Raw genomic sequence first — 15,648 nt, 5'->3', positions numbered from 1 at the left:
CAATGGTAAAAATATGTTATAACATAATGTTATGCCAAAAGAGTGATTCTTGACTGTATTGAAGTGATGTGCAAAAGCAGAAAGATTCAAGGTTTCCATGTGCAGCCGTGTCTGAAGAATGGAGGTAACTCGCTCTCACACAGGCGCTCGAACAAAGGAACCGTGTGTGTTACCCTCATCTTCACCTTGGTTCTTATATCTACTTGGTTTGCAACTTCTCGTACCTCCCACTGACGATGGCCTTCACATGTGTGTATAAAAACTCAGCGTTTTTACTGCTCGGAGACGCCTTCTCCACAGAGCACTGTAATACGTGCTGGTGTATTTGGCTTCCTGCTTGCAAGCAATAAATGGACTTTTTGCAACTTTGATCATTCATCAAGACTCTGTTTTTTATTAGATAAACATTAAAAGAAATCATTGTCTTTTATTGAAATATTTCACAACAATTCTCATAAAAAAGCAAATAAGAAGAAGTTACCTTACTTACGGTAACGAGTAACAAAAAGAGAGTGTAACAGCAGTAATTGGATGTAAATAAAAATCTAGTGCATAATCTTGTTCTTGTGTTAGTATTTAGTATCACATTTAAATGTACTGCAACGAGACAGTTGCATAAGTGTACTGCACTCAAGTGACTGTGTATTTTTGGAATCATGCATTATCTATGAATTCAGTGTGTATTCCAAATGATCTTGAAAGTACTCTTCCATCTTCACACACCAGCCCTGCTTCATTTCACTGCGTGATTTTGTTCCTTAGCGGTGACTCACGCTGTCGGAAATGCTTTTGGAACTTTTTAAACAACGAGGAAATATGTCGGTCACTCTTCCGTCCGTCAGTCTATGAGTGCATTGCAACGGATGTTAGTAATGACAAAGTCTAAACTAAGATAATGCTACAAAGTAATAGGGAAAACGTTTTGTAGTTATTTTTTCTGAGCAGCAGGCCAAAAAACAAAGCTTACATTCATGTTTTTCCCCATTAGCTCACAACATTGCACAACACGCAGCAAACAACAGCCCGGCATGTTAACTAGCAGCAATATGCACAATCCATCAAATAAACCAAGAAAGACCTTTTCATCAGTTACCTCTAGAACACTATATGTCTTTAGCTTGTTCCTACACAGCACACAGGGTTTCCTGCTGCACCGTACTAATAACTGTACTGATGCAATACCTGCTGTTTCAATGCAAAATGCCCCACTGTACCTGTATTTTAAAGTAGGTTGACTTGATGAAGTTTTGGTGCAGGAGAGAGGAGGTTTGCTACTGGTAATGTGCACAGCGGCCCCCCCTTGTGTTGAACTTGTGACCGATCATAAGCAGCACTGGACAGCAAGCATTTAAATCTACATGTTCTCCCTGACCATTGAATGGGAAGAAGAAGATTACTGTTGCCGGTAATATTACCTTCTGAAAGTAGTTTGTTGTTTTTTTTAAAAGACTCAATGCAAGATAAAGTGTCCAAGTGAAGCAGCTGCCTCTCATGGCACTGTGCTTGTACGGGTCCGTGGGCGCAGCTGTACTTCTGCATCGGCGAGATTCGATGCCAGAGCACATTCAGGGCATCGGTCAGCAACCATCCCTCCGGACCGTCCCTGTGACGGATGAGGAGAGGACCATTTTCATGGACATGGTTTATGATTCTTTGACAAAAAATGTAATACATGGGGAAAAGGCTCTAGTCCTATGTGTTAATTCTAAACTGTGACGTGATTAATCTCAATGACAGGTGTTAATATAATTACAATGGAATGAAATGAAACGGAAAGTTTTCATTCCTACATTCAGAATTAACTCAGTTGAAATGTATGTAGAAAAAAAAACTACATGCATTATATTTTCACTATAACATAAATGAAACAAAAGGAGAAACATTATGTTACTTCATTAGTTGTTAGGCAGATGTACTGGGCTTGCAAATGTTTATGACTGCAACTACTGTAACATCTTGTTTCATTCTTTTGACCACCTTTTCCCTCAAGAACCACTTTACTTCCTGTCTTTGTTTAGTCCCCCCCCCCCCTTATTCCCCCACAGCTGAGTTCAGTTAAACATTCATGTCAGGTCATCCTGCCCCACCCCTATTTTGTGTTCCTAGTGAAATCTTTTTCTACATTTCTGTATTTCTTCATTTGGTATTTGTTTCTACATTTGTGTATTTCTTAATTTATTTATCTCTGTATTGCTGTATCCATGAGGGGTCCAAACCTCATTCTTAAGCAGGATTGTTCAAGTGGGGGTTTCTGCACGTGGGGAACAAAGCAGCCGTATAGAGTAAAGAGATGAATCTCGTTGTCAGGATTTAGAAGGCCGTCTCCCTCACGGTTGGTAAAGATGGTGTAGAAGAGATCAGGTACGCCGTTATAATCGTCTCTCCAGAGCCTGATGAAAGAGAAAGAAATCATTTAGTATGCTTATTTGTAATATGCTTATTATTTGTGCTAATCTCTTAAAAGGGATAAGATGACCGCCTGCCACTTAAAATCTGCTTTAGCAAAGTTCTCCTTTCAGATTTCACAATGGAAAAAGAAGGTTAGTCGGGTTGACACTGCCTGCTTCAGACAGAGGTTAGGACCCACCACCGCATTAGTACAGACACATACACAAATTGTTAGGGACCCGGTTTTATTAACAGTTTTTCCCCCCAGTCTGCTTTTGTTTTTGCTTGTTTTGTTTCTTCCACCTATAGTTTCCACCTGTGTGTTCCGCCTCCGGCCCCACCCCTCTCCCACGTGCCCAGCTGTGGCTCATTCCGGGGATCACTGGTGACGAGTATAAAGGCTCCTGCTTTCAGAGGCTCGTCGTCAGTCCGTCCCAGTATCCAGGCTGGTCTCAGGTGCCGTAGATACTAAGATTCAGCAGCTAGACCAGTTTATTCATGTTTTTGGTTTGTTTTGGTGTCAGACCCACGGAGTACCTCGGAGTGCACGTAACCTGCTTTTGAGTTGGACTGTGAGTATGGTGTCGGGCCTCGGGTTTCCACACCAGACCCTGCTTGAGCCACCCCAGACCACCAGACGTCGGTGGAGTTTCCCTCCAGACTCCAGTTGAGTCAGAGGAGCGCTTTCTGTTTCCCGTATTCCCCTTGTTTGTTTTTTTGTGAGAAAATAAAACTCATTTTGGCTGAAAATCTAAGACTGCCGTGCGTGTGCTTTTGGGCCCACCAAATTCACCTCACCCCCCACCTTAACACAAATAAATCAAGAAATGAAGGTAAACAGAGATGTAGAAATACATACATGACATGTATTTGTTTATGAACCGTGATTATCAACGTTAATTCATTTCTGCCTACATTCATTAATCTTTTCTTTTATTTATTATTAGTATTTCAGAATATTTCTGTATTTCTATATCTATACATTTATTTATTTCTGCTTAAGTCATTTTTTTCTATGGGGGAACTGTTTGCTACCTGAGGGACTATGTTACAGATACGTTTATCCATACAGACCATTGAATTTTATATTGCCGGTTTCAACCTCATCCACGCTGTTCCAGTTACTTCACTCTGGGGTTCTAAGGCACTTTAAGTTGTAAATAGTTTTGTGATGATTAGTTCGGTCTGGACTGAAGTCATTAACAATGTATTCTGAATGATACCTGCTACGGGTTTTCTATTGATGTGTTATCTGCCATTCAGTGATGTGAGTTGGGTCGCCCCTGGGAGGGGGGGTTGTTATCGCGACAGGGTTTCACGGCATGCCCGTATTTTGATAACATGCCCGTATTTTGATAGGGCCGATGACGTGTTTCTGGTCGGTACGTTGAAATTAATTGAAGTAAACAACAGAAACGTTGCAGCTCTCCTGATTCTTGCAGTGTTTTCACACACAACAGGAACGTTGAAACTATCAGTACACATTGAACTGAAAGAAATACGCAGGCACTATGAACAGAATAGAAAGTGAAGATAAGATGTCCGCAAAGTGGACGCCGGCGGGAAAGTGTCCCGAAATAACGAATGACTTAAGTATACAGCACACCTGGGATTGGCGTGGTTTCCCCGTTGCTGTTTCCTGACACAGCGGGTCAGTGATCCACATGAAACAGCAGGAAAAAGACCGCCAGCGGTGGAAGTTCTCTGGTAACAACCGATAAGAACCTCTTTTCAAACGTTGCTACGGGGTTATTCCCGAGCGTGCGTGTTAGACAAAAAAACAAAAAAACACTCTGGTCATTTCGGTGACTCCGTCCCTCTGCATCTCACGTCTACCCCAGAGGCAGTTGATGGAGGGGAGGGGTAAAAGCCCAGCTCAGGATCAGACGGTGTTCACACACAGAGCGTGCGCTCGCGCTGAGAGGCTGCCGTTCCAGTCCCCCCCCCCACTCCCCCCTTTTCAGCACACATTTTATTATTGCCCCAATGGCTAGATTGAAGCCCTGGGCGGTTTGCTGCTTCGTCCTGGCTGGTTTAACGGGCGCAGTTGCTCTGGTCTGTCTGTGCATCTTCCCAGTAGCGGACAGAAAGTGTCCCGCCGGCGCTTTTACGCACGCGGCCGTTTCTGCGGACTCGCTCCGCTGCTCCGAGGTTGGCAGGTGAGTCTCTTTCCTGAAGTTTAAAAGTGAGTCATTGGACCTGAGGTGGGCTTTGACAATGTATTAACGCCTAGAGATTAAAGCAGGGAAAGGTTTGTAGCGTTTTTGTAGATGTTGATTGGGTCGTGCGTTGTAATACATGTGCAATGTTACTGTTACTCGTTTACAGAAATAACGTTCGTTGTTCAGAACTCTGTGTAGGCAGCCCTTCCCTGCTGCTACGAGTGAGATACTAATAAAAAAATCTGAATTGAGCAATGGTGTAAGCAGTTTAAGAGATTTAATAGGCTCAGACTGAAGCACTGAGATTATGGCTGCAGGGATGTGTGCTGACAGGCCCGACTGTCAGCACCTGTTGGCAAACTGTCCTGTTGGATACGACAAGATGAAACCAGGGATCCAAACACACTAACTGATGTTAATCTTCCAAACGATCTCTTTGCTCATACTCGTTTATTCAGTGGTGAGCCACAATGTTTATTTATTACCTCTTTATTACCTACCTTTTTTTTTCGAACTCACCCTAAACATATCATCTCAAGTATGGACAATAAAAAGCACAGTGAATAAAATCACCATATTAGCGTTGCCTGTAGTGATATCAGTTTGTGGAATCTTACGTGTCAACCATTTGGTGTTTGGACGACACTGTTCGCATGAAAATCCTTTAATCAGATTCTTCCTATTAGTTCTTCCTCCTGGGATCTTGTCCTTTAAGTGCACCCAAACGGAAAAAAGAGGCCTGACCTTACCGGGACAAAAACATTCCTGTCCCTGCCCTGTTCTTGTCGCTGACTGAACACATCTGAACCCATGCCAACCTCTCTTTGAAAAGACCCACAACAGAGCTCTCAGAGCCGGTCCACTCGGCTAAATGAATTGGATGAGAATTGTTATTTTCAAAAAAACAAAACGCCTTTCTGCAACCAGCTTGTGTTGCTTGGAGAACTAACAGCATCAGGACATTGAGAAAGTGTATACCAAGTCTTTGATAACGCTGAGCAAACAAGTCAAATGATGGGTGCAGCTGCGAGTAAACATTGTTTTACTCACTGCGTGTTGAAACATTTGCCGTAAAGCATGTGAAAATGACTGGGACGATGTTTTCCAGGAGCATGCTCCAGCAAGGGGGGTCGGCAGTAGATGGCGCCATTGCAGCTCTTCTGTGCACGTCTGTGGTCAACCCTCAGAGCATGGGGATTGGAGGAGGATCTATATTAACCATTAGAAATACAAAAGGTGCGTCTTCCTGTTCACCCGTATGACCTCAAATGAGAAGGATTGACTCGGCCGATCGTTCTGATGGCTTCTCTCTTCTCAGGCAACGTCAAAGTCTACAACTTCAGAGAGACCGTCCCGAAGGCGTTCAAGATGAACCTGTTAGATGACTGTCCCAAAACATTCGGGCTGACCGTAGGTAGGCAGACTTGTCCATCTGTGTGAAGTGCATTACTGGACTTTTCATTCCTATCCTTTTCACATGGGGGACACTTTACCACCTTACATATATTTGACAAGCGCTATACAAAGGTTAGCTAGATGGTTTATAACATACTTTGTTATATTTGATGTTGTTGCATTTGTAAGCAGATAGAAGGACCAATTTAATTTATATTTAATCCATCACCAGTAAAATAGTCCAAAACACATTTTTGCTGTATTGCTCCTCTTTCTGTTCCAAATAAAGCAAACGCACCCACAATCATCTTTTCAATGCAGCTGCACCGTTTCCCACCTGTACATTACAGGCAGCCAATGGATCGGCGTTCCCGGGGAGCTGCGCGGCTACGAAGCGGTTCACAAACAGTATGGGAAGCTGCCTTGGGCCAAGCTGTTTGAGCCAACGATCAAACTGGCAAGGGAGGGCATCTCTCTGCCGGCGTTCCTGGGAAAACTTCTGCAGATCGGCCTTGTGAAAGATCACGTGGAGAAGTCCTCTCTCTGGTACGACCTGTCAACATTTGCATATATTGTCTGTAAGCTTTCAAAGGTCTGACGGTGTCACTGCTGAATCTTTGGGAGCAAAGGGCTTTTCCTATGAATCACTGGTTTTGACTCATCTGAGCATTTTACGTAACCCCGCTGTGGTAACCCAGGGGGAGTGAGGCCAGATTCGGGCGTAAAATAAGAAACTCAGACAGCAAATGCAAACAAAAAGGGTCCTTTTAATGGCAAAGGTCAAAAACTACGGCTCTTCCAACCGGCTTCCAAACTGAAATATGTGGCGTCTCCTCCTACGTGGCGCCCGCTTCCTTGTCCTGTTAGGAGCAGAGTAGAGTAGAGCGGTGAGTCCTGGGGGTTACCTCCTCTCCGACGTCTGGCCCCGTCCGGTCTCTTCTCCTCTCCTTATCTAGGGTCTGCTGATTACCAGATAGGCCGCAGGTGTGACCAGTGCCACGTTCCCAGTGGCTGGAGCACCTGCACAGGATAATAAATCCCCCTTATCACCTCCCCCAACCGGAGCTTGGGGCTCCGCCCCAAGTGCTTTGTTCCTCCCCCTGGTTTGCCACACACCCCCTCCACCAGCTCCAGGTTGGGGCTAGGAGCGTCAACGAGATAGCATTCCTCCCTCCTGGACAAGGCGTCTGCGTTTCCATGTGCTTTTCCCGACCTGTGCTCAACAGAAAAATTAAAGTTTTGCAGTTCGAGGAACCACCGTGTAACTCGTGCATTAGTGTCTTTGGCTGTAGACATCCATCTCAGTGGTGCGTGATCCGTTACCAGGGTGAATTTTCTGCCCAGGAGGTAATACCGCAGCTTTGTCAGGGCCCATTTTATTGCCAAACATTCTTTCTCCAACGTTGAATAATTGATCTCATGCTTTAGCAACTTATGGCTGATATAGGTCACTGGGTGTTCTTCTCCTCCTCTGACCTGGGACAGCACGGCTCCAAGCCCTGATCCAGAGGCATCTGTATGGACGATGAACGTGTCCTCAAAATTAGGGGTGCTTAAAATTGGCTCGGTGCACAGGGCCCTCCGAAGGGTTGTAAAGGCTGCCTCAGCTTCGGTGCTCCAGAGGACCTGGTGTGGGTGGCTGTTTTTCGTCATCTCGTGTAAAGGGGCTGCAATAGTAGCAAAGTGGGGTATAAAGCACTGATAATAGCCGACCAGGCCGAGGAACGTTTTTACTTGCCGCTTCGTGGCTGGCTTAGGCCAGGTGGCAATGGCCTCCACTTTCCGGGATTGGGGTCTCACACTGCCTCTCCCAATGGTGTAGCCGAGGTATTCCGCCTCCTCCAGGCCAAGGTGGCACTTTTTTGGGTTGGCGGTCAGGCCAGCTCTCCGTAGGCTTCCCAGGACAGCTTTCAGGTGGCCTACATGGGTGGTCCAGTCGGGGCTGTGTATGACCACATCATCTAGGTAGGCCGCTGCATACTCCCGATGAGGTCGGAGCACCTGGTCCATCATTCTTTGGAACGTAGCTGGCGCTCCGTGGACTCCGAAGGGCAGGACTCTATAGTGGTACAGGCCTTCTGGGGTAGCAAACGCTGTCTTCTCTTTGGCGGTTTCTGTGAGGGGAACCTGCCAGTAACCTTTAGTGAGGTCGAGCGTGGACACAAACCGGGCTGGGCCTAATCGCTCTATTAACTCATCAACCCTCGGCATGGGGTAAGCGTCAAATTTTGAGATTTCGTTCAATTTTCTAAAATCATTGCAGAATCTCTCGCTGCCGTCGGGTTTTGGAGTCAACACAATCGGGCTGGACCATGCACTGTGTGACTCCTCAATAACGCCCATCTCCAACATCCTTCTCACCTCTTCTTTGATGGTCTCCCTTTTTGCCTCTGGTATGCGGTAGGGTCGGAGCCTCACCTTTTTCCCAGGTTCGGTGATGATGTCGTGGTTAATCACCGTGGTCCTTCCCGGCATGTCTGAAAAAACATCTTTGAACTGCCCAGTTAGTTCCACCATGTCTTGCCGGTGGGTCGGACTCAGATGGGGGCCCAGAGGTACCTGTGAGGGGACACGATCTTGGGTTTCGGTGGTTAGTGCGGCCATCGGAACACTGTCAGGGGCGTGCCATTTCTTCAACAGATTAATGTGATATATTTGGCAGATTTTCCTCCTTCCCGGTTGTCTTACCTTATAATTCACCTCCCCCACCCTTTCGATCACCTCATAGGGTCCATGCCACTTTGCCAGGAATTTGCATTCCACCGTTGGAATCAGGACCAAGACAAACTCTCCCGGCTGGAACTCCCGTAGCTGAGCTCTACGGTTATAGATTCTGGCTTGGGCGTGTTGGGCTTGTTGCATATGCTCCCGCACCAGGGGCCATACCTTAGCCATCCTGTCCTGCATCTGGTCGACATACTCTATGGCGGAGCGATGGGCTGATGGCTGTTGCTCCCATGCTTCTTTGGCCAGGTCCAGCATGCCCCTGGGTCTCCGTCCATACAGCAGCTCAAATGGTGAGAACCCTGTGGACGCCTGGGGCACTTCGCGGATTGAGAACAAGACAAAGGGGATTAGTTGGTCCCAGTTTTTCCCCTCCACGTCAATAGCCTTCCTTAGCATTTGTTTTAAGGTTTTATTGAAACGTTCTACCAGGCCGTCCGTCTGTGGGTGGTAGACAGAGGTTCGTATTTGGCTCACCTTCAGCAGTTTACACATCTCCTTCATCACCCGAGACATGAAACAGGTTCCCTGGTCAGTAAGGACTTCCTTTGCAATCCCAACTCTACTAAAGAGAAGGAATAATTCTCTCGCCACCGCTTTAGCACTTGCGGTGCGTAACGGGACCGCCTCTGGGTACCGGGTGGCATAATCCATGATAACCAGGATAAACCGGTGCCCCCTACTGGACTTCGGCAAGGGGCCTACTATATCCATGGCTACCCTCTGGAATGGGATGTCGATTATTGGTAGTGGTATTAGTGGATTCTGGTAGTTTACCTTCGGCGCCGTCTTCTGGCATTGTGGGCAGATTTGGCAATAATCCTGGACCGCCTTCTTCACCCCCGGCCAGTAGAAGCGCTCCCGGACTCGGTCGTAGGTTTTCTCCACCCCCAAATGAGCTCCCAACAGGTGGGAGTGGGCTAGGTACAACACTTTGTTAATATAGCGCTTGGGGACTAGCAACTGTTCCACCACCCGTTCCTCCAGCTTTGCCACCCTATACAAGAGGCCATTCTTGATTGAAAAGTGTGGAAAGGTGCTAGCACTTACCCCCGCCACCGGTTCTCCCTCGACCACAGCCAGGTTCTGTCGCGCTTGTTCCAGGTTAGGGTCCTCCCACTGGGCCGTCCCAAACTGCCCGGGCCTGGTGGAAGATGCCTCTTCTGCCGGTGGGAACTCCGAAAAAACCTCGTTCGAAGACCCTTCAGTTAGTCGGGGATCCCTCCTTGTCGGGGCCTCCGCTGGGGCCGGGGCCTCCGCTGGGGCCGGGGCCTCCGCTGGGGCCGGGGCCTCCGCTGGGGCCAGGGCCTCCTCCTCTGTCCCTTCTGCAGATGACGTGGTTGGGCTAGATGGGGCTGCACAGGCATGTGCCACCTTGACTTTCTGGTCCCTACCAGGTTTCTTGGTGGGACAGTTTCTTCGGTGGCCAGCAGTCCTGCATGCCCACAAACGCCAGAATATCGGGCAGTCCCGCCCAATCAGCACTGGTACCGGCAGATTTTCCACTAAGCCCGCAACAACCTCAAATGTGCCCCTGGTGGTCTGGACCTTAATGTGGGTCGTGGGATACTCACGTGAATCCCCGTGGACACAGGAGACTGGGATGGGGGGTCCCCTGGGGCCAGAGGTCAACCCGGGCCGTAGGAGGGTGACCGCACTGCCGGAGTCGAGTAGGGCTTCAGCATCCTGGGTCCCTATTCTGACCGGCAGCTTTGGGGCCCTTGCGCCCTCATGAGCCCAGCACGTGGTAAGATAGCTGTCGGCCTTCCGTGGGGAGTCGGAGGAGCCCGCCGTAGGCATCAGAATGTCTTCTCCCGGACAATTCCACGCTATATGGCCTTCTTGTCCACAGGCAAAGCATTTTCGCCGGTCCGGATTCACAAAGGGGCGGCGCTGGCGGGATGGCTGGGGCGGACCCCCTTGGGGCCTCGGGCTTGGGCCCAGTGCCTCCGTGTCGCTCTTCCTCAGCCTCTGCCTGTCTCTCCTGGGGTCCGATTGGCTGGGTGGCCTACCGCTTTGCATCAACTGTACCGTGACCTGGTGATTCTCCAACAGCGTCACTAGGGCATCTACTGTCTCTGGGCAGCTTTGAGAAGCGTGTCGTTTGGCACCCCCGGGTAAGGCTCTGATACAGCGATCCATGGCAACTCTGTCAATCGCTGGAGGCCCCTCCCCCGAGGTTAACCAACTGCGTGTCAATCGCATCAGCGTTGCAATTTGCGGCCGCACTGGGGCAGCAGCGTCATACTCCCAGGCGTGGAACTGTTGGGCCCTCGTCTGCAGGTTGTGTCCATAATGGGCCAAAATCGCAGCTTTCAATGCCCCATACTGGTTTACGTCAGCGGGGGAAAGGTCCCGGCAGGCTTTTTGAGCTTCGCCAATTAAAAAAGGGGCTAGAATTCCTGCCCATTGTGCTCTAGGCCAACGTTCCCTCTCTGCAGTCCTTTCAAAAACCTCTAGGTAGGCCTCAATGTCATCCTCACCGGTCTGCTTGGTGAGAACTTTACTGGGTTCCGTAGGCCCCTCTGGCTTTACCAGATGCCGTCCAAGAGTAGTGATGGCGTCCTGTAAGGCTTGAAGACTCTGGGCCTGCTGTTTGGGTCTGGATGAGCTGTGTCAGTGCATTCTCCATGGTTCTCCGTGTCTCTCTCGGAGTACCTATTTTAGCCTGAATCTTTAGCGACAGACCGTCATGCCCGCATTCTCCACCAAAATGTGGTAACCCAGGGGGAGTGAGGCCAGATTCGGGCGTAAAATAAGAAACTCAGACAGCAAATGCAAACAAAAAGGGTCCTTTTAATGGCAAAGGTCAAAAACTACGGCTCTTCCAACCGGCTTCCAAACTGAAATATGTGGCGTCTCCTCCTACGTGGCGCCCGCTTCCTTGTCCTGTTAGGAGCAGAGTAGAGTAGAGCGGTGAGTCCTGGGGGTTACCTCCTCTCCGACGTCTGGCCCCGTCCGGTCTCTTCTCCTCTCCTTATCTAGGGTCTGCTGATTACCAGATAGGCCGCAGGTGTGACCAGTGCCACGTTCCCAGTGGCTGGAGCACCTGCACAGGATAATAAATCCCCCTTATCACCTCCCCCAACCGGAGCTTGGGGCTCCGCCCCAAGTGCTTTGTTCCTCCCCCTGGTTTGCCACACCGCGTTAACAATTGACTTTCGGGATTTCACATCGCATAACAGTGTCACATAGTTGGACACTCATTTGAAATATTTTTGGATTAGAGAAACAGATTTTTACGTTCTAATAGCAAAAGGCAGAACAATGCAATGAATGATCTTTCATTTCATATAATCAGTGGCCGCCTTCTGTCATAAATATTCATGGGAAGTGTTGACTATCCAGATAAGTGGAACTTAACTTCTTTGGAAACAAAGTAGGGGGTGACAAGTTGGAGTATCTCTCTGTGTGGTCACTTTATACTTGTTATAATAACATGTTTTTCACATTGATTCATTTTACAGTGAAGTTTTGTGCAACAAAAACAAAACTGTTCTGAGCACAGGAGACATTCTGAAGTTTCCTAAACTTGCAGAAACAATGCAAACAATTGCAGCCGAAGGGGCAGAAGCCTTCTACACGGGCAAGATAGGACATGATCTAATCCAAGACATAGAAGCTGCAGGTTGGTGTAATTTCACAATAATTTGCCTGTATGCCTGCACATATTGTAGAAAAGGTAAACCTAGAGAGGTAAAGATGATTTAAGATGAACTATTTGTTTCTGTATTCTTCCTGTTTCTCTTAGGTGGGACTTTGAAAAAGGAGGATCTGCAGTCCTTCCAGGTGCGTGTGGAGGACGCATGGACAGTTCCTGTCGGAGACGCTAAGATTTACGTCCCTCCACCACCTGCCGGGGGCCCCCTGCTTGCCTTCATCCTAAGACTGATGAAAGGTCTCATGAACCGTGCTGCAGCAGTTAAATGATAGTGTCTTTGACCCATTGTGCGAAGGATTGAGGTGTGTAATCATTTTAAAATTGGTTCTTCTTCTTTTTCTTCTGCAGGGTTCCCCTTGTCCCCAAACTCCCTGGTTGGTGACGAGAAGATCCTGACATACCATCGTTATATTGAAGCAGCTAAATTTACTAACGGACAAAGGAGCAGCATCAGTGATCCTGTCTTTAATGAAAAAAAGGTTTTGGTTCCTCTTTTTCTGAGATGAATTAACTATCCCCAATTAGGCTGTTCCCTTCCGTTATGTGCTGCGTTTTAGTGTCTTGCAGCTGATTGTTTTGGTTTGGCATCCCACAACTTGCTGTTTTATTACTATTCTCATAAACCTTGATTCTGAAGCTCGGATAAATCCGCCGTAAACCACCTGCCCGGCACCAAATGGAAGACAGACAAACGGCAGCTAGCTGGTGGAACATTAGAGCAGATATTTCCCTCAGGAATTGATGGAGAACAAAACACGGACCTGAAAGGAGATTGAATATTGGATTTACATTTGCCGGGTAGACAGAAACACAACTCCGTACACGTGTTTTTCCATGTCTGCTGGGAATGCAAATAGTTAAATTTTATTACACAGAATTGTCCACCAACATGTATGAAAACACAAAAAAATACTGAAGAATGTATTAGTAGTAGTTCAAGTGAAAATTTGCAATTTTTGAAGTACGCTGTCTTGAGATTTGGATGAGAAGATTATTACCTTTTACTCAGTGTAGCTCTCGGCAGGAGTATGCTAAACCTTTCCCTTTGGATATGTTCCATATAACTGCTACTTCTCCAGTTCAATTCCAGAAAAAAAAACTAAATCTCAAAAAGGTTTAGAAACAAAACAGACTCCAGACGAGAAATAAAGAAATTTAATTTGAGCTGCAGTTTAAAAAAAAATCCTGCATACAGAGTGTTATTATACCCATTCCCAGTGCTAATATGACATTCTCTTTTTTTCAGAGTGCAGATCATTTGAACAATGCCTCCTTCATTAATCGCATCAGGGGCATGATCCTTTCCAACAGCTCCTTTGAAAACTCTTACTACTTTAATGCCAAGCCCTCCAGGGACCACGTGGGGACGACGCATGTCTCCATCCTGGATGAAGATGGACTGGCCGTCTCTGTGACCAGCACCATAAACCAATTGTGAGTTTCCAACCTTGTGGATGTCATATCACCTCTACTACGATGTGATAGTGAATTGCTCAGTCTGCTGTGTTCCGTTTGGTAGGTTCGGAGGAGGCATCTACTCTCCACGGACGGGCGTCATCCTCAACAATGAGCTGAGTGACTTCTGTGGGAGAGCCACGACCGTGCGGGCAGGTACAGTCCACTAACATGCACTTTCATCCTGAGGTACAAGATGTATATCAGTCTAATAGCCATTTTAACTGTTTCTGAAGGTGAGCAGCCTCCTTCCTCAATGATTCCAGTGATAGTGGAGTCAAAGTCTGGAGGACTCCTCGTGATTGGTGGATCGGGAGGAAGCATGATTACCTCGGCGGTGGCCATGGTAACTCCTCTGAACTCTGTATGCGTACCTGTTTTTCTGCTTTCGCATTTGTTGGCTTTACGTGCTTCTCCTCTTTCTTTTAGTCTATGATGAATCGCCTGTGGCTGGGGATGAATCTGAAAGACGCCATTGCTGCGCCTATAGTGTTTGTGGATTCCAGCAATGGTGTGAACTTTGAGCCTGGTTTCGACAAGGTGAGACACTCCTATTTTCTCACGCCGCTGTCCAACAGTGACATTTGACCGTCTATCTAATCTATAGACGGTCTATCTAATGGATAACGTTTCTGTTAACGGTAATTTAGATACCACGTCCTAATCCAGCACAGTGTGTTTAATTTTAACTGTATTCAAATATTGAACCCTGATTCGTTTTTTATTCATTTGTGTGTGTATTTTGTATTTTGTTTGCCCTCAGTCTGTGGAAGATGGCCTCTTAGGTTTTGGACACAAGTCAGGAAACTGGAGATTCTTCTTCAATGTAGTCAATGCGGTGGAAATGGAGAACGGATGCATAGTGGCCGTATCGGACCGCAGGAAGGGTGGGATGTCAGCAGGATACTAACCACAAAGACCACAAAACAAAAATGCCCTAAAGACTGACTGAACCTTCAGCCTTAAGAACATTGAATGTGCCAGTAACGAAATGTGATAAACGTAGTGCTTCTTTTTTGATGAGCTAAAAACCCACCATACATCTTTCTAGGGATGTTGCCATATCTCACCAATAAACTATATAACTAAAACGTAAGCCTCAAATTGTAAGAGTACAGACTTCTTTTGAGTCACGAAAACATTTTCAATACAGCATCACGTCACATTGTCATCACACACACACACACACACACACACACACACACACACACACGCACACACACACACACACACACGCGCGTGTCATTCCAGCACGAGGATGCTACTGTTGAGATCTGCTTTCACTTGCTGCAGGATTGCACACATACCATCACGAGTAATAAAGGTACATCTACTGTAGTCCAATTAAACAAAACCAATCACTGTTTCCAAGGTCTAATATCCACATGTTTCCTCTTCTGACTGAACTATAGAATTATGTGTAAGAAGTGTTTAGAGTAGATGAGCTGTGAATTCCTTTAAAAGTGACATTCTGCCAAACAGTAAAATTCCAACTGTGATCGTAAATATCTTACTGTACTGTATGTGAAACGACTTATTTACCCAGAGGCTCTACTGTCCCTGAACATTTGTTTGAAAGTTAAATTAATGCGGGGAATTTCATCAAAAAACAAACACAAGTTGATTAATAATGAACAATATGATGAATTATCTAAAATGTTCTATTTGTTTAAACCACCAATGTTACATTTTGTATTTTCTTTGCATTTTTCACATTAAAATTCTTTGTATAATAATGAAATTCGTTTTTTTTTATTATTTACTGTGAATGTGTTCACAATAATAGATAAATTCCCAACAACGACGACTTATTGAGTGTCTGATGTACTTTTCAATCACAAACACAGAACCTTGTTTGAGCTT

The 15,648-nt window shown here is 46.6% G+C and overlaps 2 protein-coding genes and 1 long non-coding RNA gene across 3 annotated transcripts; 1 reads left to right on the top strand and 2 right to left on the bottom strand.

Annotated features, from left to right (window-relative positions):
• Positions 1–370: 370 nt before the first annotated feature.
• Positions 371–4,227, bottom strand: LOC120832136 (uncharacterized). The gene is made up of 3 exons (XR_005714155.2): positions 3,995–4,227; positions 2,217–2,390; positions 371–1,603 (listed from the first exon to the last, which is right to left on the bottom strand). It is a non-coding gene; the product is annotated as an uncharacterized LOC120832136 (long non-coding RNA).
• On the top strand, positions 4,159–15,526 carry ggt5b (gamma-glutamyltransferase 5b). Its single transcript, XM_040198170.2, has 12 exons — positions 4,159–4,547; positions 5,659–5,786; positions 5,869–5,964; positions 6,296–6,491; positions 12,137–12,297; positions 12,421–12,567; positions 12,679–12,809; positions 13,577–13,764; positions 13,850–13,941; positions 14,022–14,131; positions 14,215–14,325; positions 14,549–15,526. The coding sequence occupies exons 1-12, from the start codon at positions 4,375–4,377 to the stop codon at positions 14,693–14,695; spliced, it is 1,680 nt and encodes a 559-aa protein (XP_040054104.2). The 5' UTR covers positions 4,159–4,374; the 3' UTR covers positions 14,696–15,526.
• On the bottom strand, positions 7,398–11,363 carry LOC144388263 (uncharacterized). The gene is made up of 3 exons (XM_078088491.1): positions 11,358–11,363; positions 7,684–11,258; positions 7,398–7,612 (listed from the first exon to the last, which is right to left on the bottom strand). The coding sequence occupies exons 1-3, from the start codon at positions 11,361–11,363 to the stop codon at positions 7,549–7,551; spliced, it is 3,645 nt and encodes a 1,214-aa protein (XP_077944617.1). The 3' UTR covers positions 7,398–7,548.
• Positions 15,527–15,648: the final 122 nt, after the last annotated feature.

Source organism: Gasterosteus aculeatus, chromosome 14 (assembly GCF_964276395.1).
Source record: "Gasterosteus aculeatus chromosome 14, fGasAcu3.hap1.1, whole genome shotgun sequence".
Taxonomy (NCBI): Eukaryota; Metazoa; Chordata; class Actinopteri; order Perciformes; family Gasterosteidae; genus Gasterosteus; species Gasterosteus aculeatus.
This window is presented reverse-complemented; position numbering and strand designations above follow the sequence as displayed.

Coding starts and splice junctions, on each gene's coding strand:
- ggt5b (XM_040198170.2), top strand. CDS start 4,375: ATGGCTAGATTGAAGCCCTGGGCGGTTTGCTGCTTCGTCCTGGCTGGT. Junction 12,810..13,576: donor CTGTCTTTAATGAAAAAAAG/GTTTTGGTTCCT, acceptor TCTTTTTTTCAG/AGTGCAGATCATTTGAACAA. Junction 14,132..14,214: donor TTACCTCGGCGGTGGCCATG/GTAACTCCTCTG, acceptor TCTTTCTTTTAG/TCTATGATGAATCGCCTGTG.
- LOC144388263 (XM_078088491.1), bottom strand. Junction 7,613..7,683: donor CCTAAGCCAGCCACGAAGCG/GCAAGTAAAAAC, acceptor CTACTATTGCAG/CCCCTTTACACGAGATGACG.